Source organism: Sorex araneus, chromosome X, assembly GCF_027595985.1.
Source record: "Sorex araneus isolate mSorAra2 chromosome X, mSorAra2.pri, whole genome shotgun sequence".
NCBI classification, from domain to species: Eukaryota; Metazoa; Chordata; class Mammalia; order Eulipotyphla; family Soricidae; genus Sorex; species Sorex araneus.
The window spans coordinates 355,483,716-355,508,914 of NC_073313.1; the positions used below are offsets into that span (position 1 = coordinate 355,483,716).

At 41.3% G+C, this 25,199-nt stretch overlaps 1 protein-coding gene across 2 annotated transcripts in view; it reads right to left on the reverse strand.

Annotated features, from left to right (window-relative positions):
• LDAH (lipid droplet associated hydrolase) overlaps positions 1-25,199 on the reverse strand; it is a 104,429-nt gene that overhangs the window by 20,675 nt on the left and 58,555 nt on the right. For both annotated transcript variants that reach the window (XM_055122624.1, XM_055122625.1), the window contains exon 5: positions 8,787-9,021. In XM_055122624.1, coding sequence (XP_054978599.1) covers positions 8,787-9,021 — 235 coding nt within the window. The remainder of the gene's footprint in view (positions 1-8,786; positions 9,022-25,199) is intronic.

Sequence of the window (25,199 nt, forward strand, 5' to 3'; positions counted from 1 at the left end):
TGGAGAGGGACATGGAGGCATGCTTCATAGGGGCCTGCCCTGCACAAAACTGTGGACTCTAGTCTGAGGAGTCTTGTCAGAGCTGTGGGACCCAGAGGCAGTCGGGGGAGACATGGCAGTGATGGGATTTTGTGATAACGCAGAAGGCGAGTTCAGTGTCTAGGTTATTCGTTCACATGGATGGAGTTAACTAGTAGGCCATGTTGTGTGAAAGATTAAGCACCAAACCAGAAGCCAATGACCGCCCCTCGCTTCCTTCCCTTTCTAGAGCCATGGGAGCGTCAGAGCAGGGTCTCTCCACATCCCTGCCCAGGAGGGATGGGCAACGGCTCTGGTTCTTGCCGCTCCACAGGCAGACTCTGGGTCAGAACGGGAAGACTTCACTTTCACTTTGACACAAACTGAAGTCTCCTCAGGCATGGCCCCGCCACTTTCCCCTCCTCTCCTTTCTCTCTCAGCGAGCTCTCGAGTGACAGACGCCGTTATATGATTACGAGGCGAGGCATGTGGGTGTTCAGCTCTAAGTGCTACGGTGGAAACTGAGAGAGAACCCCCAAACTAGCAGCCTGTGGAGATGGTATTGGGATTGTCTGGATTACCATGATCTACCTCTAAATTTCCTGGCGTATGAGAAAAAGAGATTCCCCACTTGTTTAGGCCACCACAATTTAGGTTTCTCAACCCAATTCTCAAGGTGAAAATGAAGGAAAAGGACTCTCTGAATTTTCTGGGTGTTTTTGGTTACGGTAAAGGGGCGGGCAATAACTTTACCCTCCTGACAGAATCTAGTAGTTGTGTGGGGGGCAGAAGAAAGCATCAGGCCCGATCACCCCAAACGTCTGCAAGGGGAGGCGAGACAGGAATGGTCCCTCAAGCACGTCTGACTGACCCCAAGGCCAGTGAGATGCTGCTTTATAGAGGGATTAGGAGGTGCCGGCCGAGCACGTAACAGAATTCAGGGGGAAACTGAATGGACCTGGAGACACGCGTGTCCAGACAGCCGAGCTCCATCCAGCCGGGGCTGCCCAGGCAGGGCCAAGCCAGGCACTGGACGATACCTCAGGAGGCTGTCAAAAGAGGCAGTGGGACGAGACATGCTCAGAAACCCAGATGAAGGGGAATTACAAAGAGGAGTTCTTAATTATTTTCCAGATTGTATTCCACTGTGCCGAATGGTAGTAAATAGGCTTCTAACACTGTTTAGTGTGTGTGTGTGTGTGTGTGTGTGTGTGTGTGTGAGAGAGAGAGAGAGAGAGAGAGAGAGTGTGTGTGTGTGGGGGGGGGTGGTGGTGGGAGAGGGAGGATTAGGGAAAGACCCAGCAGTGCTCAGCACTTACTCCTGGCTCTGTGCTCAGGGGTCACTCCTGGCGGCCTTGTGGTCTATAGAGAGTGCCGGGTATCAAACCTGCATCAGCCGTGTGCAAGGCAAGCGTCATACTTGCTGTACTATCTCCCTGGCCCCTGTAATACTATTAATACAGATCTTAAACAGTAATTCTCCCACTATAAAGCTTTATAATTTGAGAAATGTTTGTTATTCACAAGTATTATGTTTCTCCATTAGCCAAGTCTGGTATTATAAGCACCCATTCAATCTGTGAATAGATAATAGCTTCATGCCATCGGATTTAATAAAGTAAAGCCACAAGTCAAGGTGTATGATTAAAATCTATCTATCTACCTACCTATCTATCTATCTATCTATCTATCTATCTATCTATTTATCTATCTCTTTTTAGGGGAGAGATAATTTAAAAGTCCATATTAAAATTTATTAAAGAGGTAAAATCTTCTTTGAGTCACTTAATTCTAAATCACAGGTGATATTCTAGTACTATGTTTAATTACCTTTTACCCTAAAAACTAACTGCACACACATAATTTAATCTTTATTGCTGAATTTTAGGTTAAACTTCTTTGAATTATTAAAAGCTTCTATTGGATTTTTAAAATTGATTTTCCTAAACCATATAAATAAATAAATAATGACTAACAGGTATCTGGTTTCATTTTATTTAAAACATTGAATTTGGGGGGGCTGGAGCAATAGCACAGTGGGTAGGGTGTTTGCCTTGCATGCGGCCAACCGGGGTTCGATTCCCAGCATCCCATATGGTCCGGGAACACCATCAGGGGTAATTCCTGAGTGCAGAGCCAGGAGTAACCCCTGTGTGTCACCAGGTGTGACCCAAAAAGAAAAAAAAAATTGAATTTGGGGTTGAGTTATAATATCTCTAGAAAAAAATTCTGGTTCCTTTTTGAAGTCTGTGTGTCAGCTCATGAAATAGTTTGAGTTCATCTCATGTACATGGACTAATCTGGGGGCCAAAGAGATGGTACAGTGGTTAAAGCACTTGCCTTGTATAGAGCCAGCCTGGCTTGATAGCAAGCACCCCACCTCTTCCTTGCCCCGTCAGGACTGGTCCCTGAGCATAGAGCCCGGGGTAAGCCCTGAGCGCTGCTGGGCATGACCAACCAAAAATTGGTTATATCCATTATTAAAGTTTCTTTCATAAGAGTCTACACAGCAGAGCAACAAAACCTGCCAAGAATGCCCTGTGCTTTTCTAGCTGGGTCACTGAAAGGGATTAAAACATCAGTGTCACCCAAGGAAAAGCCCTAGAACATTCTGTAAAGTTAATTATCCTGATCTCAAGTATTCAGTTATAATGTGTCTGCTTTGAGTTCTGGTCAGAAAATCCATTTTAGTCATCTTTATAAACTGTGATGAAATAGGACATCTATTTGAAAGAAAATGTTAGCAAACATTCCAAAATTAAAAATTAAAGAAAATAAAACCTCATCTATAGTTTTTCAAATAACATTTAAAGCAAGTCCAGTTACATAAGTTGATCTGATGAACACTGTGATAAATTTTGTAGAAAATGCGGACCGAACGAGGGCTACTGTCCTGAAATGCTGGGTAGGAAACAACGTTTCACTCAACCTGGCGCAGAACCAATACCAGAGAATTCCCGTCTATGGGAGGGAAAGGCCACCTTTCCCAAAAGGGCAACAGCATTTGAGATACGGGAATATTTGGTTCCTTGGATTTCTCAGACCTTACTACAACAAAAAAATATGTGCAAAAACTAAAGGATACCGAAAACGGGGTCTATCTCGATTGGGCAGGATTTATTATCCACTTCTTGGACTGGCAAACTTCCTCCATTTGTTTCCGTCAGATTTCCAATGGAACACAGACGTTACATAATGTGTCAACACTGCAAGGCCTCCTAGAAGTCAGGCTGGCATGTTAAAGGTCCTCAACTGATGACAGTCATGTGTCAGAGAAGCGGGTCTGCTGGGGAAGTCCAGGTCACACAGACATGCCCATGAAGCATGATCTGGGACTTGGGGCTTCTTTTCCCTTGGTGAGCATTACTTGCATCACCTGAAATTCATGCCACTGATCCAAGGGACTGGTTTGATTCTTAATTACCTTCAAAGCCATGGGACTCGAGTTTGGGAGGAGCCCCCCACTCATTTGCAAGAGAGCCAGAATCTTACGCTAAGAGAACAGTTCTCTCTCTCTCTCTCTCTCTCTCTCTCTCTCTCTCTCTCTCTCTCTCTCACTCTCTCTCTCTCACTCTCTCTCTCTCTCACTCTCTCTCTCTCTCTCTCTCTCTCTCTCTCTCTCTCTCTCATAATCCAGGAGATAGAATTGCCTTGAGGGTGGCTAGAGCAAGGCTGGGCAAAGGAAGGCAGCTTGTGCGGCAGTTACCACGGTTAGAGGAGGCAAGGATGACGATGAGAATGAGGCAGAGTAGACGAGGTTGGCTCGGATGACAGAGATGCTCGGACGGGCTTGTGGTCACTAGCAGGAGACTGGACTATGTACACAAGCAAAGCATAAGGCAAGGACTCAAGGGAAAAGAAGATAACCTTCCCCTGCTCCGCTCTGGGCTCCGTTCCCTTTGTCCAGTCACAGAGACTGGATGGGTGATGGGGAGGGGAGGGAGGGAGGGGGGAAAGAGGGAGAGAGAGAGGGCGCGGAGAGTGAGGGGGGGAGAGAGAGGGGAAGAGAGAAAGAGACAGAGACTGCTGAAGTATCAGTTCCTTAGAAGTATCTAGAAGTATCCCAGAAGGTCAGATGGAAAGTTGGGCGAGAGAGGAGAGACGGAAGTGAGAAACAGGAGGGCTGGGCTTTGAGAGATTGTTTGCCCGGTGTCTGGAGAAGGAGTCAGGCAGGGTGGCTGTGTCTTGTCTGGGTGAGAGCCTTTTCACACTCGGAATAATTCAACCAGAGTTGTGCCGGGGAGGCAGCCTCTGAGCCTCCCAAACAGCAGCGTGGCTGGAAGGGTCCGGCTGCCTGGCGTGAAGGAGACGTGTGCTGTGTCCGAACTGTCTTCCTCCTTGGGCTGCTAGGAGACCCAGTGAGAGGTCAACTGCTGTTGCTGAAAGGAAGATTTATTTCAAGTGTAGCTTTTGGGCCCTGTTACTTGAAGAGAATAGAACTCTGGCATAGAAATAAAAAAAAATACCTTTACATAATTATCTTCTTTAATTAAAAATATGAAACCCTTGATAATACATTATATATAGCCACTGAACAGATAGCGAGAACTGAAACCTTATATCCGCCGTCTTGATTTGGGTTTAGAAAATATTTAGGTTTAGAGGTATAAAGAAATTATAGCAGTTGGTCATCGAAAGACTAACAGAACGTTTGGGCAGGAGTGTTTATAAATGTTTATGGTATCCTGTCTGTGGGTGTTATTGTAAAGGAGATTTCCCATATCCTCTCTAATTTTCTGTTTTAGCGTCCAATCAGCTGTTCGGAGAGGAGTATTTATTTATGTAAATTATTATAATATAAATCATTGCATTATTTAATATATAATATTAAATAATATAATTTAAATTATTTATATAATTTAAATGTAACAAATTACTTTAAATATAATTTAAATCAATAATGCAATAATATAAATTATTATAATTTAGGTATGGAGCATAACTGTGGATTTGTCCACTCTTCCTTTCAGTTCTATAATGGATCTTTCAGCTGGCTCCTGTGGCACACGAGCTATGGGCTCTCTGACTTTGGGTGTTCTGACGCTTTTCTTTTCTTTTCCTTTTTCTTTTTGGGTCACACCCAGCGATGCTCAGGGGTTATTCCTGGCTCTGCACTCAGGAATTACTCCTGGCGGTGCTCAGGGGACCATATGGGATGCTGGGAGTCGAACCCGGATGGGCCACATGCAAGGCAAATGCCCTACCCGCTGTGCTATCACTCCAGCCCCATCTGATGCTTTTCTTATTATCTAATTATCTTATTATTATCTTATCCCTCCCCCCACCCCCGCCCGTCCCTAGGCACTTCCTTTGCTCTCAGAGCCACTCTGTCTGAAGCTGCTAGGGCTCCCGCCAGGGCCGCTGCTGACATGGGAAAAGGTGTCCGTGGCAAGGGGCTCCGGTGCAGGCCCCGCCCTCTGCTCCCAGGCAGGGTCCTGGCGGGGAATGGGAGAGCCGCACCAGGGTCACTGGAAGAAGGTGACACCCAGCAGGACTCCCACTTGGTCTTGGCTGGCCTGGTGGGGACAGGGCTAGTTTTTGCTGTGGTGCTGGGAGAGACTCAAGCTGTTATCTACAAGTTTCTTATCCAAACTAGCCATTTTCCTGGTCCCTTTGGCTGGGGGGAGGCTTTTGTCTGGGCCTTTGCTGATCTGGCCTTGTTGGTGTTTCTGGGTTGCCGACCCCACGGCTAGGGTTTACGTGGTGAAAGAAACTCCAGTATTGGACGGAATGTACAACGGGGTTGTCTCTTGGGTCCCAGGTCACTGCAGAGTATGTTTTCCTTTCTGGCTTTCAGAGGCAACTTATGCTTGTTTGATAGTTTGTAGAGCTATTAGGATCTAGTAGGAGAAAGAGGGAAAAGTGTCTCTCTATTCCAACTCTCTGGAAAAAGAGGTCTTTGGAGGAAGATGGAGTCCCTGTCCGGAGAATGCCTTTTAAATTCCTCATTCCACCAAAAAAAAAAAAATAGTGGCCATAGATGCTATACGGTATGTAAGGCACTTGCCTTGCACACAGCCGACCTAAATTCAATCCCGGCAGCACAAATGGTCGTGCCCTGAGTATGATAAGGAGTCATCCCTGAGCACTATGGGTACAGCCCAAACCCCTTCATCACCCATGACTCCCCACCCAAAAATTTTTTTGATGCAGCAAAAATAATAATACCAAAAGAGGATGAAAACTAAACAGGAAAATAAAATGACTTACTGAGGTATATATGGAATCATTTTATTTTTGCCAGAATTTCAAGTGATTTTCATCTGGTCTTATATAAGTTAGAGATCATTGAATGTAACCCTTGATTTGGTCAATGACTAAAAACCAGAGAAGGGAAAAAACAAATTCGAGAGCTCAGTGGGTCTGGGGTAAAAGCAAAATGAGAGTTTTGGGCTTCTCACCGTAGCCAGTGACATTTCACTGGTCAGGTCATTTATTCCTTTTCTCTCATCTGAAGGAAGGATGAGAACTGGATCAATAAAATAATTTGCTTTTGTTTTTACATGCAGTAGTGCTCAGGGGCGGGAGCGATAGCACAGCAGTTGGGCTTTCTCCTTTCACCGGCCGACCCGTGTTTGATTTCTCCGCCCCTCTCGGAGAGCCCGGAAAGCTACTGAGAGTATGGAGCCCGCACGGCCGAGCCTGGCAAGCTACCCGTGTGTATTGGATATGCCAAAAACAGTAACAATAAGTCTCTCAATGAGAGACGTTACTGGTGCCCGCTCAAACAAATCGATGAGCAACGGGATGACAGTGACAGGTGCTCTGGGTTTGTTTTAGGCTCAGCCCTTCGAGAACACACTTGGCAGGGCTCAGGCACCATACGGTCAGCAGCACGTAAGGCAACTATGTTACCCTTTGTTCTATCTCTCTGGTCCCTAGAACAATTGATTTTTATTTATTTTTTTTTTGCTTTTTTTTGGGTCACACCCGGCGATGCACAGGGGTTACTCCTGGTTCTACACTCAGGAATTACTCCTGGCAATGCTCAGGGGACCATATGGGATGCTGGGATTCGAACCTGGGTTGGCCGCGTGCAAGGCAAACGCCCTACCCGCTGTGCTATCACTCCAGCCCCGAACAATTGATTTTTAAGGGACAGTTTCAACTTTAATCTCGGACTGTCCTTAGCTTTGCTTCCTGTACCTTTTTCTCATATTCTTCTACTGCTATGCTAAGGTTATAATACCTAAGGGGAAAAATAATCCACCAATACAAAAAATTTGAGGAACTGTGCATTTGTGATGACTGTGTAGTGCCATCTATTTGGAACAACACCTCCCATATCATCTGCAGCTGTACAGTGGTAAAGGCATGGCTGTGACTTGTTTCTGGGGTCACCAAGGGCGTGATCTTGTGCCTCTCTTAATGGAGATGAGCACATAAAGTTTCTTTTAAAACTTACATGCCTTTGCATCATCTGGGACAAAAAGGTTAGAGTAAGATGTAACACAGGGGTAGAATATCTAAGTTTGATACCAATCACCATATATATGAGTAATTGTATAATTTCTTTGTACTTCAGTATCTTTATATGTAAATGAAGGAAAATGTAAAATGGGAACAGAAACATTGCCTAAACATAATTAATTTTTCTGAGATGTGTAGGTAAAAGTTTAAAATAGTTCCATTAGCTAATGTAACTGTTATTTACTCAAAATCAATCATAAATGATATACTAGATAGGTAGTTGGCATTATTATTTAATCCTACAATAGTGTTGAAGTATGAGCTATTATTACCCCCATTTTATAGATTCAAAAGTAGAATTATTCCATTATGTAAATAATGAATAAAAACATAATAAATTAATATTAACTAAAATTAGAAATTATATTATCAACAACAATTAAAACAAAAAAGTAAAGTAGTAAAAACATTCTTTTGCACATTAAAAATATCACTGACAAAGTACCCAATATTATGTTACCATAACATTATTATTTTTTTGGGGGGGTCACACCCGGCGATGCATAGGGGTTACTCCTGGCTCATGCACTCAGGAATTACTCCTAGCGGTGCTTAGGGGACCATATGGGATGCTGGGAATTGAACCCGGGTCGGCTGCATGCAAAGCAAACGCCCTACCCACTGTGCTATCGCTCCAGCCCCATAACACTACTTATTGCTTTTATAATTTAAACTCCTCTGAAACATTTAAATAAGAAAACAACAGCGTCATCCTATGGCTCCACAAGAATATTGGGCCTGGTTTCACTAGACTGACTTTTGCAAGATTCTTCCATTTCTTCAGGTAACAGGGATCACCCTGGGTTCCTGTATGGGCTCAACATATATTATGCGCATAAGAATTCTCTCTCACTGTCCAGTGGCTCGAGTGGCCACTCAGAAGGATAAGGGTCATGCTTCATGAGGCTTTCTGTTCTGTCATACAGAACCCTTTTCAAACTATTTTCATTTTATTTATGGTATTCAAAATTTGGGGGAAAACCTCCCCGCAATTTCTCGTTTTTTTTTTTTTTGTTTTGTTTTGTTTTTTTGCTTTTTTTGGGTCACACCCGGCAATGCACAGGGGTTACTCCTGGCTCATGTACTCAGGAATTACTCCTGGCGGTGCTCAGGGGACCATATGGGATGCTGGGAATCGAACCCAGGTCCACCGCGTGCAAGGCAAACGCCCTCCCCGCTGTGCTATCGCTCCAGCCCCACCCCGCAATTTCCCAAAGGATATTATCCTTGACTTGAGATGATTTAACTCAATAGCTTCTGATACCAGGATAAAGGTAAATATTTAAAAAATTGCTTACTGAGGCAGAACGCTTCAAATAAATTCAGGTTGAAACACTCGTTCTCGATGTTCATCAGCTGAAGGAGGAATCGAATGACTAAGGACTTGACGAACGCCGGGCACGGTTTCAGCAGCGCGTAGCCAGTGACGTAGAGGACGTAGCGAAGCCAGCACAGGAGCGGAGTGGCGATCTTCCCGTTGGGGGACGTCGACATCCGCTCAATCGTTGGGAAGAGCAGAAAGGCGCGGATTATCTACAGTAAAAAACACGAGGATGAGACTTTTCTTCAGGGAGGACCCATTCCTCTACTCAGGAGGAAACCCGATTCCTGTCTGCCTCTTCGATTATGACGGTATCTCACCATCTCTTTGAAGATGCGCTGCAAGTATGAATTAATGTATCTTTCTCGTTGTTATATCAAGTTAACGGACAAGTGGTACCAGAAGAAAGTAGTCACATAATAACTCTATTTATCTTAAAAAATGGATGATATTTGGAGATAGTACACGTTTGAATGTCCCTCTATTCTTTAATCTTACCAGAGATAATCTTTAATAGAACCCAATATATTTTTAACAACTGATTCAACTTAATAAAGTGCAGACTGGGGATTAAGGAAAGTTGGAAATTGCTACATGGGAAAATGTTCAAGGACAAAACTCCATCATTTCAACTCAATTCATCAGAGTATCAGGAAATACATACTCAAAATATTCCAAAAGAAAAACAACATATTAGAAAATCAATATACGAAGACAAGTTCTAAAGGGAACCAGAAAGTGACAGTAGTTAAACACAATCCCTGTTAATAACAATAACATAAATGGGACAGAAAATCCAAGCTAACAAATTGTTGGACAGAAAATAAGAATGGATAAAATAGTTTCATTTCTTTCTTACAAATTTAAGTCATTTGAGCATATCACAGACTCAGAAAATCATATAAAATATAAATGAGGGCGTTTCCTTTGCCCATGAGCAAGCTGGGTTTGATACACAGCACCTTATTTGGTCTCCCAAGCCCTGCCAGGAATGATCCCTGAGCACAGAGTCAGGAGTAAGCCCTGAGGATTGCTGAGTGTGGAGTGTGCTCCAAAACAAAAATGAGCATTCTCTCTCTTTCTCTGTGTGTGTAGATGACATGTACATCTCATCTACATATACATGTGTGTGTATGTGTGTATATGTGTGTGCATATATGTATATACACACCCATACATATACACATGTGTATATATATGTATATATGTGTATACGTATTTATGAGCAATTTAATTTACAAATGAATAGCTAAGTGGGTTAAAACATAGCTAGTGAAGACATCCAGTATCACAATTTCTTCTACTCACATGTCAGGGAGCCTCTATTCCGCCTTCCCTACCTATTTTCACTAATACTTGTCGTCCTGCTAATGCCTGAATTGTGCTCCTATCCTGGTGCCCGCACTTGCTAAGGTGAAGCCCTCACCCCAATGTAACTGCATCCCGAGACAGGAAATTCAGGCTAAGATGAGACCACAGGACGGGGCTGAGACAGACAGGATTAGCATTTCCATAAGGACATCCCACAGTGCTCAGCTCATTCTCTCCTCCCAAGTGCACCACGGAGGTCTGCGGGGATCATGTCCAAGTCTGGAAGAGTCTCGTTAGGGTCTTGCCATCTGGCACGCTCACCTTGGACTCCCAGCCCTCAGAGATGTAAGACTTTATATGTCAGTCATTTACAACACCTGGTATTTTGTTATGGCAGTCCAGGCAGACAAATACATATTCCTTAGTACTGTAGTCGATGTTTGCCTGCTAATAAATTTCATCTACATATAATCATGTAGTGTGTTCTTGGGTCTTACTTCTTCACTCAACACTGCTTATGTTATATATTATATCTATGTTAATATATGTAGCAATATTATATTATGTCTTTGTTAGACAGCTTATTATATCTTTATTATATAATTTTCTATTGAATGAACATACAGCAACTTATTTTACTGATAGATGGTTTTCAATCCAGAAGCACTATACATATGTCGCTATGGACATTTTTATATATGACTTTTGGTACATGTGTACATGCATTTTTGTTGGCTATATCACCTTAAGGTAGGAATATTGGGTTATTTGGTATGTTCAGCTTTAGTTGATAATTCCAAAGAGCTTTCCAAAACAGCCACACCCATTCTTTTTTTTTCTTGCCTACAAGCAGATCAAATGTGGTAGTTCACAGTACTATCTTCACCACATTCTTGGCAACTCCTTAATTTGGCTAATTTGGTGTGGTGATAGTTCACTGTGGCTTCAACGTGTGTTTCTCTGGTGATTCACTTAAAGGGCTTTTGAATTTACTGAAATTTTCAAAATATCTTCTGAAGTTCAATTACATTCCATGAGGTGCTGGTTTTCTTTTGATTTGCAGAGTGAGTTTGCATGAACTCCGTTGTCGTGCTGCAATCATTAAGTCTTTTTTTTTTTTTTTTTGCTTTTTGGGTCACATCTGGCGATGCACAGGGGTCACTCCTGGCTCTGCACTCAGGAATCACCCCTGACAGTGCTCAGGGGATCATATGGGATGCTGGGAATCGAACCCAGGTCAGCTGCATGTAAGGCAAATGCCCTACCCGCTGTGCTATTGCTCCAGGCCCTGCAATCATTATGTCTTTAGCTCCCCTGTGTATCTCTCATTCTAATGTTTTACAGAATGAAGACAAGTTCTTATGTTTGATGCTTTTGAATTAGACTTTGATTTTACAGTTACTATTCTCTGTGCCTAGTTTGTTTTAGAAATCCTTCTCCTGCTTCAATCATGACGGTATTTTTATTTCATTCCAAGTTTATTTTTTTATGGTTTGATCCTGATATTTCCTGCCCATTCTACAACATGGTTAAGCCTTTCTTGTAAGGTTGGGCCTCTAACTTCAGGTGTCCGTGATCTGCATTGCCTTTGAGCTTAGGTGTTCACCCTTCTCCTGGGTAAGCAGAAGGCACTTTTCCTGGTAGGCTTGACAGCAAGGAAGGTTTCTGTAGACACAGACTCTTACAGCTTCTATTGTAGTGGTCCTTTTTCATAGAAACTGATGGCATTGCCCAAATGTTAAAATTGATTAGTTATCAACTATAATCTGGCCTTTTAACCCAGTATTAATGTCTCCAGAACAGAGAACAGGGGTTGGAGAATAAAAACTCTGAGGACTCTTTTCTTTCTAGCCATAATATCTTCTTGTTTTTCCTTGTTATCTACCAGCTAAGTGCTCAGCTATTTCCTGTAGAGTTTTTTCCTTTTCTTTCAACAATAACATTATCTTGGTTGTTTCTTTTTGGTCACAATAATTTGGCTTTTGTTTTTTTTTTGATCTCTTCTGTCACAGAAATAAGAATGCACTGTTCCCTCATGACTGCTAAGACCTTGATGGTGAATTAAAGACACTCTATGGGCAACAGATCACTCAGTCCTTTTATATGATTTTTAAATGCTTGCTTGGCAGTGATGTATGACAAAATGCCCCTGACACGACTGGGCTTTTAGATGGAATGCGAGGAATACAGAAGGGGTCATCTGCTGCTCTGGCATCTTCTGAAGTGTGAAGCAAAGGAAACATTGGGTGGACTACATTTGATAATGACTTAATGGGCACTTGAGATGCAGATTATCATGGGCTCCAGAACATCATTTATCTTCTTTGTTTGTTTATTTTTAGGTCCTATCAGGTGGTGCTCAGGGATCGCTCCTGGCAGTGCTTGGGGTACCATATGTGATGCCGGGGATTTGAACTGAGGTAAGCTGCATGGAAAGCTTTAGCTCTTGTTCTGTCACTACAGAAGAGATACTATCTTTTACTAGACTGACATTTCATTAAACTTCCAAATTTATTGACAAAGTTATTTCAAAGATTCTGCTATTATACTTCCATCCTTGGATCACCCACAATGATAGTACCTCTTTCATTTTTAATATTTGTTATTGAGACCTGATAGAGCAAACTCTTCTTTAGTAATATTTTCCCCTTGCAGCTTATTTAAGAGTAACATAGCTACACAAGCTTTCTTTTCATTATATTTTGAATAGCTTGATCATTTTTCTTTATCTAATCTTTGTCTTTAAACTAATATGAGTAATTCATATTTTTGTTTAAATAGCCAATATTTTGTAGCTAAGCCTAAACTAGAAAGCTAAAATCTTATTTTGCATTTTAAAATATTTTGCATTCCAGTATGTCCATAGATTTTTTTTCTTTTTTATCATCTTTTGGATGAGAAAGATATAAGTAATATAATTTATATCAGATTCTCAATAAATAAAACATAAATCATGATAAATAAACATTATATGGGGGCCAGAGATATAGCTCAGTGGTCAGGGATACATGTATACACCTGTATACTCCAGAACCCTGCAGGCCACCACACCTCTCCAGGTAAATCCAGAACCTAGCAGACAACTCCGTGGCCTTTTTGAACCAGGAGCTGTTGGATCCCCCTCCGTGTCGGCGAGGTCCAGCAGCCCTCACACGCAAACTCTCCCATTGCAAGGGGCCCAATTACTTAACACAGCAGCTTATGCAGCTGTGCGACAGCTCCCCGTAATTTCACACTAATCATAGCACACCAGGAGCATGGCAAACCCAATGAGGAAGATGGGTAGAAGCCCACCAAGCTGCATGAGCAAAAAACGAGAACAGAGGGCTCAAATAGCACCAACCAGCTCAGTAAATCCCCAGACAGCGACTGCAGTGACAGCACTGTGAGGATCTTTGATAAGATCAAAGGCACAGTGGCACAGCTAGTCAGCAAGGCCAGCGGTGCGGAAGAAAGAAGGATTGCTGAAATGAGAAAGCTACAAGCAGAAATGTCGAGCTTGGTATGTGATTTTAAAATACCCAATAGAAGCTCTTGAAGTGTATATTAACAGCAGTTGGGAAAAAGATCAAGGAACTCCAAGAGATGAGGGAAACTGCTAGAAAACAGCAGAAGGTGGTAGCCTGAAAAGAAATGAACAGCACAGCAGAGAAACACATGATGAGTTCAAGAGGAACAGTAAGAGTCATGGGAGTCCTGGAAGAACAGGAAGGCAAACTGGAGGACACAACAATACTGAAAGGCATCACAGGAATGTCCTAGACTTGAGGGCTATGGGCACTGGGAACAAGAGGTCCCAATGAAAATAGACCCAATTAGGAAAACTCCAAGACACATTGTACTCAAGATGAAAAATGCTGGAGATAGAGACAGAATACTGAAAGCAGCAAGATCAGTGAAGCAATTTAGAGATCCCAGAACACTCACAGCAGATTTGTCAAAGGAGACAACAGGCCAGAAGGGACTGGAGGGAGGGAGCACAAAAACTCAGTGAAATGAGCAACTCACCAAAACACTCTATTCAGCTAAATTATGGTTCAGAGTTGAAGGAAGGAGACAAAGCTGTAGGGACAGGCAACAGCTTGAGGAATTCACAGCCTGGAAACTTGTTTTACAGGAAACATTAAAGGAGCTTCTTTAAAGGACAGGGCAAATTTCTCAGCAAGTGGCATAGTATGGCACTCACTCAAGATGCTCCTGGTTGCCCTCCATGAGATCCAGGAAGGTGTGCTTACTCCTGTCATGCTAAGGCATTTTACACAATTTAACTAATGAATTAATGTCTTTTTACATTGTGCTATGTCTCAATATTTCTTTTTAATATTTTTTTCTAAGTATTAAACACATTATCCTTTTAAAGGTCTATTTGGATTTCCCCTTTAATTCTTTTCTTTCCCTTTTTGGTGTTTGGGCCACACCTGGCGATGCTCCAGATCAGCTTTGTGCAAGGCATGTGCCTTGCTGGTTGAATAGTTCTCTGGCCCCCAATTCAAAAAATAATTATGACTGCTATTATACTGTGATTAGTTTTTGGGTTGGGGGCCACACCTGGTGGTGCTCAGGAGACCGTATGTGAGGATGAGATTCAAACCAGGACTGGCCACATGCAGAGCAATTGCCTTGCCCCCTATACATCGCTATGGCTTCTTGGTGGTTGTATTCTTAATATTATTCTAGAGCTACTAGATCTCTGAAATTAGGCTAGGAAAAAATGAGAGCCATAAATACTAGAAAAGCAAATTTATCATTTATGGTTAAAATATTAAAAGTTTTGGGGACTGGAGTGATAGCACAGTGGGTAGGGCATTTGCCTTGCACGTGGCCGATCTGGGTTCGATTCCCAGCATCCCACATGGTCCCCTGAGCACTGCCAGGGATAATTCCTGAGTGCAGAGCCAGGAGTTAACCCCTGTGCATCGCCAGGTGTGACCCAAAAAGAAAAAAAAAACCCAAAAAACAGAACCTTTATTTTCCATATGGTGACTAAGAGTGACATGGAAAAAATGCCACTTTTTAATAAAAATATAAAAATAACAGCTAAATGCAAATATAAAAATAGTGTATTGCTCTTATATAAAGAAAATGCTAGGGGTTGGAGTGAGAGCACAGCGGTAGGACGTTTGCCTTGCATGCAGCCAACCCGGGTTCAATTCTCAGCATTCCATATGGTCCCTCAAGCACCACCAGGAGTGATTCCTGAGCAAAGCCAGGAGTAACCCCTGTGCATCGCTGGGTGTGACCCAAAAAGTTAAAAAAGAAATAATTTAAAACTCAAAGGGGGGATTTTTTTGTTTTCCTATTGATTGCAAGTGTTGTTAGCCCACTACGTTATCAATTGCATTTATTCAATTTCATTGAATACAAGATGACACTCATTTTGAAATTCTGTGAATTATATTACCATAATGTGAAAACTAAATTGCACTAATAACCCACAATTTCTGAAAAAGAAGAAAAAGGGGGAAATTATCTCTTGCAAATATTGAAGCTTCCGTGGCGTATTCGATATGCCAAAAACAGTAACAACAAGTCTCACAATGGAGATGTTACTGGTGCCTGCTCAAGCAAATCGATGAGCAATGGGATCACAGTGATACAGTGATAATAGTTAAACTGCTTTATAACAGTTTAATGGAACAGAGTCCATTTAACAGAGTTTAATGGAACAATATCAGCAACACAACAAAGTTAGAAGCAGACTTTTTTTTTCCTCTTGGGTCACACCCAGCGATACACAGGGGTTACTCCTGGTTCATGCACTCAGGAGTGCTCGAGGGACCATATGGGATGCTGGGAATTGAACCCGGGTCGGCTGCATGCAAGGCAAACGCCCTACCTGCTGTGCTATCGCTCCAGCCCCAGAAGCAGACTTTAATATAGATAGGAATCAAATTTATCAGAAAGGTATGAGCAGAGAGGAAAAACTTGAGCTGTTGAATAAATGTAGCTGAGCAAACATAACAGAATTATTTGGAACAGCAAAACACTGGGGACAAGTCCATAATTAGGCATGGTTGCATGGCTGCAAACACGATTCCACCATACAATGATATATTATGTTATAAAAAAAATTAGGTAGACTTAATGAGGATACTAAAGTTGATTCATCTTTGAAATTTTGTTAGATTATTAAGCTTCTAGCAAGATGTTCTATGTCCTAGAGCTTGTATGTCCTTCTGACTTTTTATTCTAAAAGCACAAAGGTATTTTTGTATTTAGGGGTGCCTTAACTATTACCCATAAAAGAAAACTTGGTAAATTAGATGTCACTGAATAAAGTAATCTCTACTAAGTGGAATTTAATGATTCAGCTGACTTTCTCCTTAAGGCAACTTTTAACCATACTGGTAAATAATCACTAAATCATTGGTCTAATACAATGTCAGCATATTTATCCTGAACCTATGGTTGATAAAGGATGTAGAAGTAATTCAAAACATTCTCAGATGCTATAAAGTCTTCATTGAGAAAGTAAAATGAGGGGCTGAAGAGGGAGTACTGGGTTAAGAAGCTTGTCTTGCACGTGGCTAACCCAACTTTGGTGCCCAGCACTACACAAAGTCCCCTGAGCACTGACTAGGGATGGTCCTAGAGCACAGAACCAAGAGTAAGAACTGGACACAGCTGGGAGTGGCCTCCCTTCCCGAACAAACCCCGACAGAAAAATTTAAAAGGAAGTTATGTTTTATTGTACCCTATTTGGCAGCAGAAAAATGCTGAAATGTATTACACACATTTTAAATGGGAAAGTTAGAAATATAGTTGCTTTATCCCTGGCCAATTCAAAGTAAACCAGAACAATCAACTAATGAAAATGATCTGTTTTCCAAGTCTGGTAATTGATTCCTTTTTAATAACTCATTACTCATTTTAATTTCAAGTCTATTCACTTTAAGCTAAGGGATTCCTTGAATTTATTAAAATATCCTCAAAGATTTAGAGACTATAAATAGTTAATATGGGTACTGTCATATTAAAAAAATGTACCACACAGATTCCTTACTGGTTATGTAACCCACAGTACATAAGGAACTTCAGTCTGATCAAATCAGTTGGCAGAAAGAGGAAGCAATCCATTATTTTCTATAAATGATCCATACTGTGACCCATGTTAAACAAAACTGCATGCAAGGGAAACTCTCTGAGCAACTACAGAGTTACGTTGGGTTGATCTATATCAATAACAAATTGAGAATTAAAGTGCACGCTGAAATCATGGGAATGTACCAAAACAATAAGGAAGTTCTATTATGTGCTCTGAATGCATCATTGCCTCTCAAAAATATAAGAAGACCAGAGACTGTTTATCACAACCAATACTAGGTCAATGAGACTGGACTTCCTTTTTTTGATTTTAGAGAATACTCACTACCTGTTGGGTGAAACTTACATTTTTATTTTTTTTAGCTATCATAATAATAGTATCAATGAAATCTATAGTCCAAATTTGATAGGATAAGTCACAGTAATAAAAATTTCTTTATTCATATAGAAACCTACTGGCAAAAAAAAATCACTGAGGTCAAGGAAATATACCAGATTTTATAACACAGCTGTGCAGGGGAAGTTTCCAAATCTGAATACATGACAAAACATTTTCTAAAGTTACTGTCTCATTAAAGAAGTTTTAGGCCGGCCAACTCACTCTACTCTAAGGAAACATTATCATGTATTTTATATTCTCATCTGGAGTCTACCAGAGTCAACTTTTGATCATGAAGCACAACTAAGATTTCTTGAAAAGTACAGGAAAGTGAATATACACATTGGGACTTTTTGATACTGGGTATGTCGGAGGGAGGGGGGTATTTCAATATTTATTTTTCCTGAATCTGTTATTATCAATCATTTTTTTTTCACAAAGGAAGTTAGGAAATAAATTGAAGTATAGCTATGAAGTATGGAGTACGACATTCAGGTATGGTTTATGGTCAATTTGCTTCATTAAAAAGGCACTTTTCGAAACAAAGAGCACAGTCTTCAATAAATGTTGCTGTTCCGATGGCTTATCACAGATGCAATAATTTTTGGGGGGTGCAGCAATGAAGCCTGCTGCGCGGTAAATGGGCCATGGTAAGTGATCCTTTTGCAGCTCCGAAAGAAGAGCATCTCTGCTAGTTTCCCATCGCATTAGTTCAGCCCACCTGCTACAGTCAGGGCAGGGTGCTTCCCCGGTGCACAAGCCGAAAACAAGAAGACATCACATGCTGAGTCCCTTTCCCATGACTTCCAACATTGTTAGGCCCTGTCAGAGAGCAGGCAGGATAAACCAGAGTCCTCAAGGACAGAGCTGCGAGGGGTCAAAGCAGATCGAGACACAATCTGAGCTTAGTCTCTGTCTTTCCAACATCAGGTCCCATTTTTCTCCCTTAGGATACGATGATTGAAGTCATTTAATCATATGCAAGCAATTAATATTTCATTTTATTTTTATGTTAATATTTTTCTATAGGTGCCACGCTCAGCAGTGCTCAGCCTGGCGGAGGATGGGGTAAGCAGGACCCCCATCTCTATCCCAGGAGTTCTAAGTGTAGCTAGTATGAAAAATGGTAAAAGTACTCTGTTTCCTAAATGCCATTGTTCTTTAGCAAAGCATACTGAAAGCACAGTTGGGGGGGGAGGAGTGGCCAGCCTGCAGTGTCACAACCAAACTGTCACTCAGTGTCTCTGAGTTACCTTCCTGGGACCGAGGACGAAAACACTTTATGAACTACACATATATATTTATTTTAACAATCAAGAGCTTGCTTTTTGAGATCTTCTGCTTTAAAATTGTTATTTATCAATGAAACAGGAATATTATACTCCACAGTGGGGAAGTGCTTGGAATAACAGTAATAGTGATGGTTTAGAATCTTCTAGAAGCCATGTTAATATACTTTGCCTACATCATATGTAATCTCACTTCATGTACTTAACAGCCTTCTCAAGTAAATGCATTCATGTCACAGATGAGAGAAATGAGGTTCAGCTCAGTGGTAAAGTGACAAAGAAGAAGAGTTAAGGACCCAAGCAGAGTAATTCAGCCACAAGTCATTATATACCCTATCTATCTACTTACACACAAATGATTTCCGAGAAGTCACTATTGTGTGACATAATTATGTATAGCTGAGCCAATAACACCGGTATGGGGAGAGAGGCCAGTATTTACCAGTGTCTCAAATTATTCAGCTTTACAAATAACCTGATAGCCTAAGAAGTGACAGATGAGATACTCCAACTACCGATACTGAAAAAAACAACTGTGCTTTCAGTATGCTTTGCTAAAGAACAGTGGCATGTAGGAAACAGAGTACTTTTACCATTTTTCATGCTGGCTACACTTAGAACTCCTGGGATAGAGAATTTTATACACTTTGCCTGACTGTGAGAAGCTGTTCTATGTATTTAACCTACATGTAAAGGTTGCTAACTACAAGGGATGTTTACATAATCACCAAGATTTTTTTTTAAATTTGATTTTTGTTTTATTGATGGATTGGTTGGTTTACTTATTCATGAAGGGATGGAGGGATAATCACCAAGATTTTTTAAATTAATTTTTAAAATTGAATCACAGCGAGATACACAGTTACAAAGTTGTTCATGATTGTGTTTTAGTCATATAATGTTCCAACACCTGTTCCTTTACCAATGTATATTTCCTGCCACTGATGTCCCCAATTTCCCTCCCTACACCCCAATTCCAAACTGCCTTTATGGCGGGCTCTCTCTCTCTCTCTCTCTCTCTCTCTCCCCTCTCTCTGTCTCTGTCTTTCTCGATCCCTCTCCCTCTGCTGCGATTTTTATATAACTTAAGATCACATTTAAACTTCTGTAACAAAGTATCAAAATCTTCCTATACACCATTATTCTCAACCTCTTGTCACTTTATACACATCAGATTTATTTTATTGTGAATGTAATATACCCTTCTAAGCTTAACTCCTTAGGCACAGACTCCTCTTCTGAATCATTCGGAATCACCAAGAACTCAAGCGAATAAAGATACTTACAAAGCTACAGTGTAGGTGAGTACAGACCACAGTGCAGACAGACAGAGTGCGGGCGCCTGCTTTTCTGGGTTGAACAGTATTCTCAGGTAGCCTCAGGTTTCAGTGAATGGTGATAACAGCAAACTCATTCTCAAATCTACAACTACAAAATTCCCACACGACTACTGCGGCCTTTAGGTACTACGCTATGGGAAATAAAGAGCATAACAGAAACATAAAACACGGGCACTAGTAACCTCTTATTAATTATGGCCCAAGAACATTTGAAAAGGGCCTGGGAAAGACAAATTGTTTGACATTCATGTTCCTACATGAGCAAAGTGCTGATGACAGAGCTCAGGATTACTCAGGGAAATTAGTAAAAGGTTCTTTCCCACTTAACTTTTCTGAAAGGCACTGTGAAACACATACACTCAGTTCCATATATTAAGTTATACCTTTCTTTATTTTTGGAGGGGGAAGGGGCTCCCAATCTGTGCTCAGGAGACCCAGGGGCCACTTGCCTAGCCCACTGGGCTGGTGGATCAGTATGAGTGAGCGGATGCAGTGTAACTTGGACCCTGATAGTTCTTTGGGACTTCCAGGACTTACCAGGAAATGCCTCAGGGACCAGGCAGTATTAAGAATGGAACTGGGGTTGCTGTCATGCAGGACATGCACCTTAACCCCTGGATTCTGTCTCTGGCCTTCAAATCCCACTTCTCTGTCTGAAGGTGTCTATGGGTCAGTGCCAAGTTAGGCCTTCGGTCAATGCAAGAATGAGTGATGCAGTAGAAAAACGCAGGGAAGAAGTGGACACCAAGTGCATTCAAAGCCCCAGACAACAGGGGGTTGTGTGTGTGTGTGTGTACTCGCACCCCATCACAGAACCCAGCTCAGTAAGCCCGCCCACCTTCTCAGAAGCCAATGAAAAAAGGTTGGCCAAAGTAAACATGCTCATCCCTTTTCATCTGGTAGGAGGCAAACCCAACAGCTCAGAAAGCTGAAGTCCCCAGAGAGAGACTAAAACTTGAGAAAACAAACAGTTAATTCACTGTAAGAGATTAAGTCAACAGGACGGAAGGAAGTGCATCAATGCTATTATTGACTCAGAGAATGAATAATGTCTTCTTCTCAGAGATTTACTCTAACAAGCCTCTCACAGATTTCTGAAGGGAATCTCCATCCATTAGCACGAGACATACCAGCTTCTGGGGCAGCACCCCTGCTGAGGAAGCCTTGATATATATCTTTGAGGTGCCACAGAAACCTAAGTTAGTTTCTGAGTCTTACCACTGCCTCAGTGAACTCCAGCTTTCCAGAGCTCAGAAAAGGGACAAATGCGTCAGGAAAGACCCTTACTGAGGACTGGACTGTAATCCCGACAGCCTGTAGATAGCTCTGCTACATCTTGAGAGCTTCTGGCGTACATGTATGAGAGGTCACTAATTTATCAATCAAAAATGATCCAGGATATCTGAAAACACGGTCATCATAACTGTCATCTCATTGATTTGCTCGAGCGGGCACCAGTAACGTCTCCATTGTGAGACTTGTTGTTACTGTTTTTGTAATATCGAACACGCCATAGATAGCTTGCCAGTCTCTGCCGTGCGGACCAGATACTCTCGGTAGCTTGCCGGGCTCTTCGAGAGGGGCGGAGGAATTGTGGGGCGGAGGAATCAAACCCGGGTCAGTCGAGTGCAAGGCAAACGCCCTACCCACTGTGCTATTGCTCCAGCCCCCTGAAAACATTATATTATAAAAATTATAAACTCTGTCACCAGTTCACATTTTAGTCAGCAATTGAGAGGTTCTTTTACCTCAAAAGACACTGACTATTATTTAGAAAACACACCTAACATTTTCAACAAACAGAATTAATGCTTGTCAGATGCATAGAGCAAACTTTTGCATTAAGTTAGAAAGCACATTTGCCATCATTACATCAAAGCAAGCTGATTTTTAAAATACTTCTATGACATTCTGAACTTCCTACTGCTTTTTAAAAAGTTGAATGTATTTCTTTTTTTGTTCATCACTGTGTGCAAATTTTATGGAAAGGTTTCCTAGACTATAGTTTCCACTGGCAGAATACAGTGACTGCATGAAAATATACATTATGTTAAGGAAAATTACCCTGTGAGTGCTTAAGTTGGTCTCCTTACTGCTTGCCATAAGTATGTGGTTTCTGACTTATAATATGAGATACAGATACTTCCTCGTCTCCTCTGGAAAGTCACTGCCAAGGAGTAAGGAGACCATGAAACAAAGATAACCTTAATCTTCAATCAATGTTGGAGACATCTGTAATAATAAACTGTGATAGGGTCATCTTCTTGTTATAAGGCAAATGCTCCTGAAAGATCCCTTACAGAGCATATTTTGGGAAAAAAATTTTTTTAATCTTTTATTTCAGAGGGGGAAATTCAATGACTTCTTAGATTTTCAATCTCATATATATGTATGTATATGTACATACATATATAAATACATGTAACACCTGAAATGTATATGGCTAAATACCAAATACCCCCCTCTCAAATGGTCCAATTACTTCAGTGATTAACAATCCTGATAGCTACATTTCAGTCTTTCTATTTTTACAGCTTGGGTGGGGGCAGTCTCGGCAATTCTGCGTGCAGGAATCCACACTGTTACTATAAATGGAATCTCTGGCTGGGTGAGAGTTAAGTATCCCCATAATCTTCTTCCTAAAATAAGCCTGACTGTAGTTTACCACGTTGACATTTGGGGCCTTGACAAAAATGCTGATTTGCATCTAATCACCCTTCGGTGAAAGCCAGAAGGCTGCTTGTTTAAGTCCAGCCTGCACAAAGAGAACTTCCAAATAACAAATTTAATCTACAACCTTCACTATGGATGAGAAGCAACAGATTGACAGGTATTTTAGTAGAGCCTCTAAAATGAAAGAACAAAACATCAAAAAAAAAACTTAGAGGGAAAGACAATAAAAGAATTTAAAAAAATGGTAATTTGCTTAGAAAGAGGAGAAGATAGTGCATTAATGAAGAGTAGCGTATGAAGCAACACTAAGACAGTATTCCTGAATCTAATTTCTCCTATCAGGCAAAACGATAAAAAGCTTAGAAGAGGAAGGAATCCCACTTGAAAACTCAGAGATGAGCAGGAGGAAAGGAAATGAGAGACTCTAATTTTGTTTTATAAAGACAGAAAAAAAGGACAGGAACCTAACAAATAATACGTGAAAGTCTTCCTTAAACCAAAGTACATAGGCACAGAGATCTCTGTATTAGGAGCACTGTGAAATGCTGGGAGCAACTCACAGGTACAAGAACCATTTCTACAAGTCTCCTCAACCTATGCAGACACCTGTGATCCCAGGGTGAGAGCCGGCTATCTTTGGGAGATACTGATCAGCACACAACAGGATAAAATGAAAAATGGATAAAATTAAAAAAATTGTCGAAAATATCATGAAATTTAAGAGTATCATAATAAACAAGACATTAAAAGTTTTCAGGGGAAAAAGTATGCAGAAACAAGAATCAAATCGGCATTGTGACTACAAAATGAAAGCGATTACAAAAAAAGTGGCAGGACAGAGAGAGAATGGACTAGGAGAAAGCAGACAATACTTCCAGAGATCTGTAGAAAGTGTTCTCCCCCTACCAAAGTTCCTGGTTGTAGAACTGAGTGAGGTACACACAAAGATACTGTTGGGAATGCCAAGAGCAAGAGGGAGCAGCAATCCTTATAAGTGATATGGGATAAGACATAGTCTGTATTCCCACTGAGTCCGATGAAGAACTTCCTACACAGAAACATCAAGAGAGAGGGAGGGGGGAGGGAGAGAGAGAGAGAGAGAGAGAGAGAGAGAGAGAGAGAGCATTAGTGCAAGTGAGAAGGTATTGCCTCAAGAGGGAGACCAAATAAAACCTAAATTAAGTTGTTTGGACAAAGTTTAAATGAAATCTGCGAAATAGCAAAGTTTTGAAGAAAACAGAGTGTACTCCAAAATAAACTCCAAAATAATTGAAAGAACTAGAAAAACATGTAGCATGTAACACTGTAAAATTTATAGTGTCGGTCGCCCAATCAAAAATTCTGAGAATTTCAAAGAAGCAGGCACATCTGTCCCACAGTCAGAAGAAAAAAAAAACTATCAATAGAAAATGATTCAGAAATCATAAACTTATTTGTTCAAAAAAGTGGAAGAAAGCATGTAAAATAGATGGAGAAGAGTGAAGATATGAAACTTCGGGCTAATAATCAGAAGGCTTAGAGATAAAAGAGACAAAGTCCTTGAAAGATGCTAGAGCTCACCGAGTAAGAGATATCGTGCCGCTATGGGGATAAACTGAATTTGTGTTCACAGTTTTTCAACACTGGGAATTAAGAAACAGGAAATTGGCATATTACTCAGGGCTACAGAAGCAATCGGGTGAATGTGCATATTTATTATGTAAAACAAATAGATATGTCTATAGTTATACATCTAGTTATACATATATTTATACACACAAATACCTTTGTATTCATACATGTGGATGTATGTGATGAGGTATATCACTGTATCACTGTCACTGTCATCTGCTGCTCATCAATTTGCTCGAGCGGGCACCAGTAACATCTCCATTGTGAGACTTGCTGTTATTGTTTTTGGCATATCGAATACACCACCAGTAGCTTGCCAGGCTCTGCTGTGTGGGCAGGATACTCTCGGTAGCTTGCCGGGCTCTCCAAGAGGGATGGAGGAATCAAACCCGGGTTGGCTGCATGCAAGGCAAATGCCCTACCCACTGGCTATTTATTTATTTTTATTTTTATTTTTTTACCATTTTTATTGAATGACCAGAATTTACAGTACAGTTTACTATAGTTTTCATCCTCTAATGTCTCAAGGACCCCTCTAGCAACCCCTTCCCCCCAGGCAAGCTCAGTTCTATAGACAAAAGCTCCAGTTCTGGTAACTTTGGCTATTTGTTGTTCCCTTACTATGTTTATGTTTCTTTATATCCCATATGGACTGAAGCGACAGCACAGCGGGTGGGGCATTTGCCTGGCACATGGCTGACCTGGGTTTGATTCCTCTGTCCCTCTCGGAGAGCCCGGCAAAC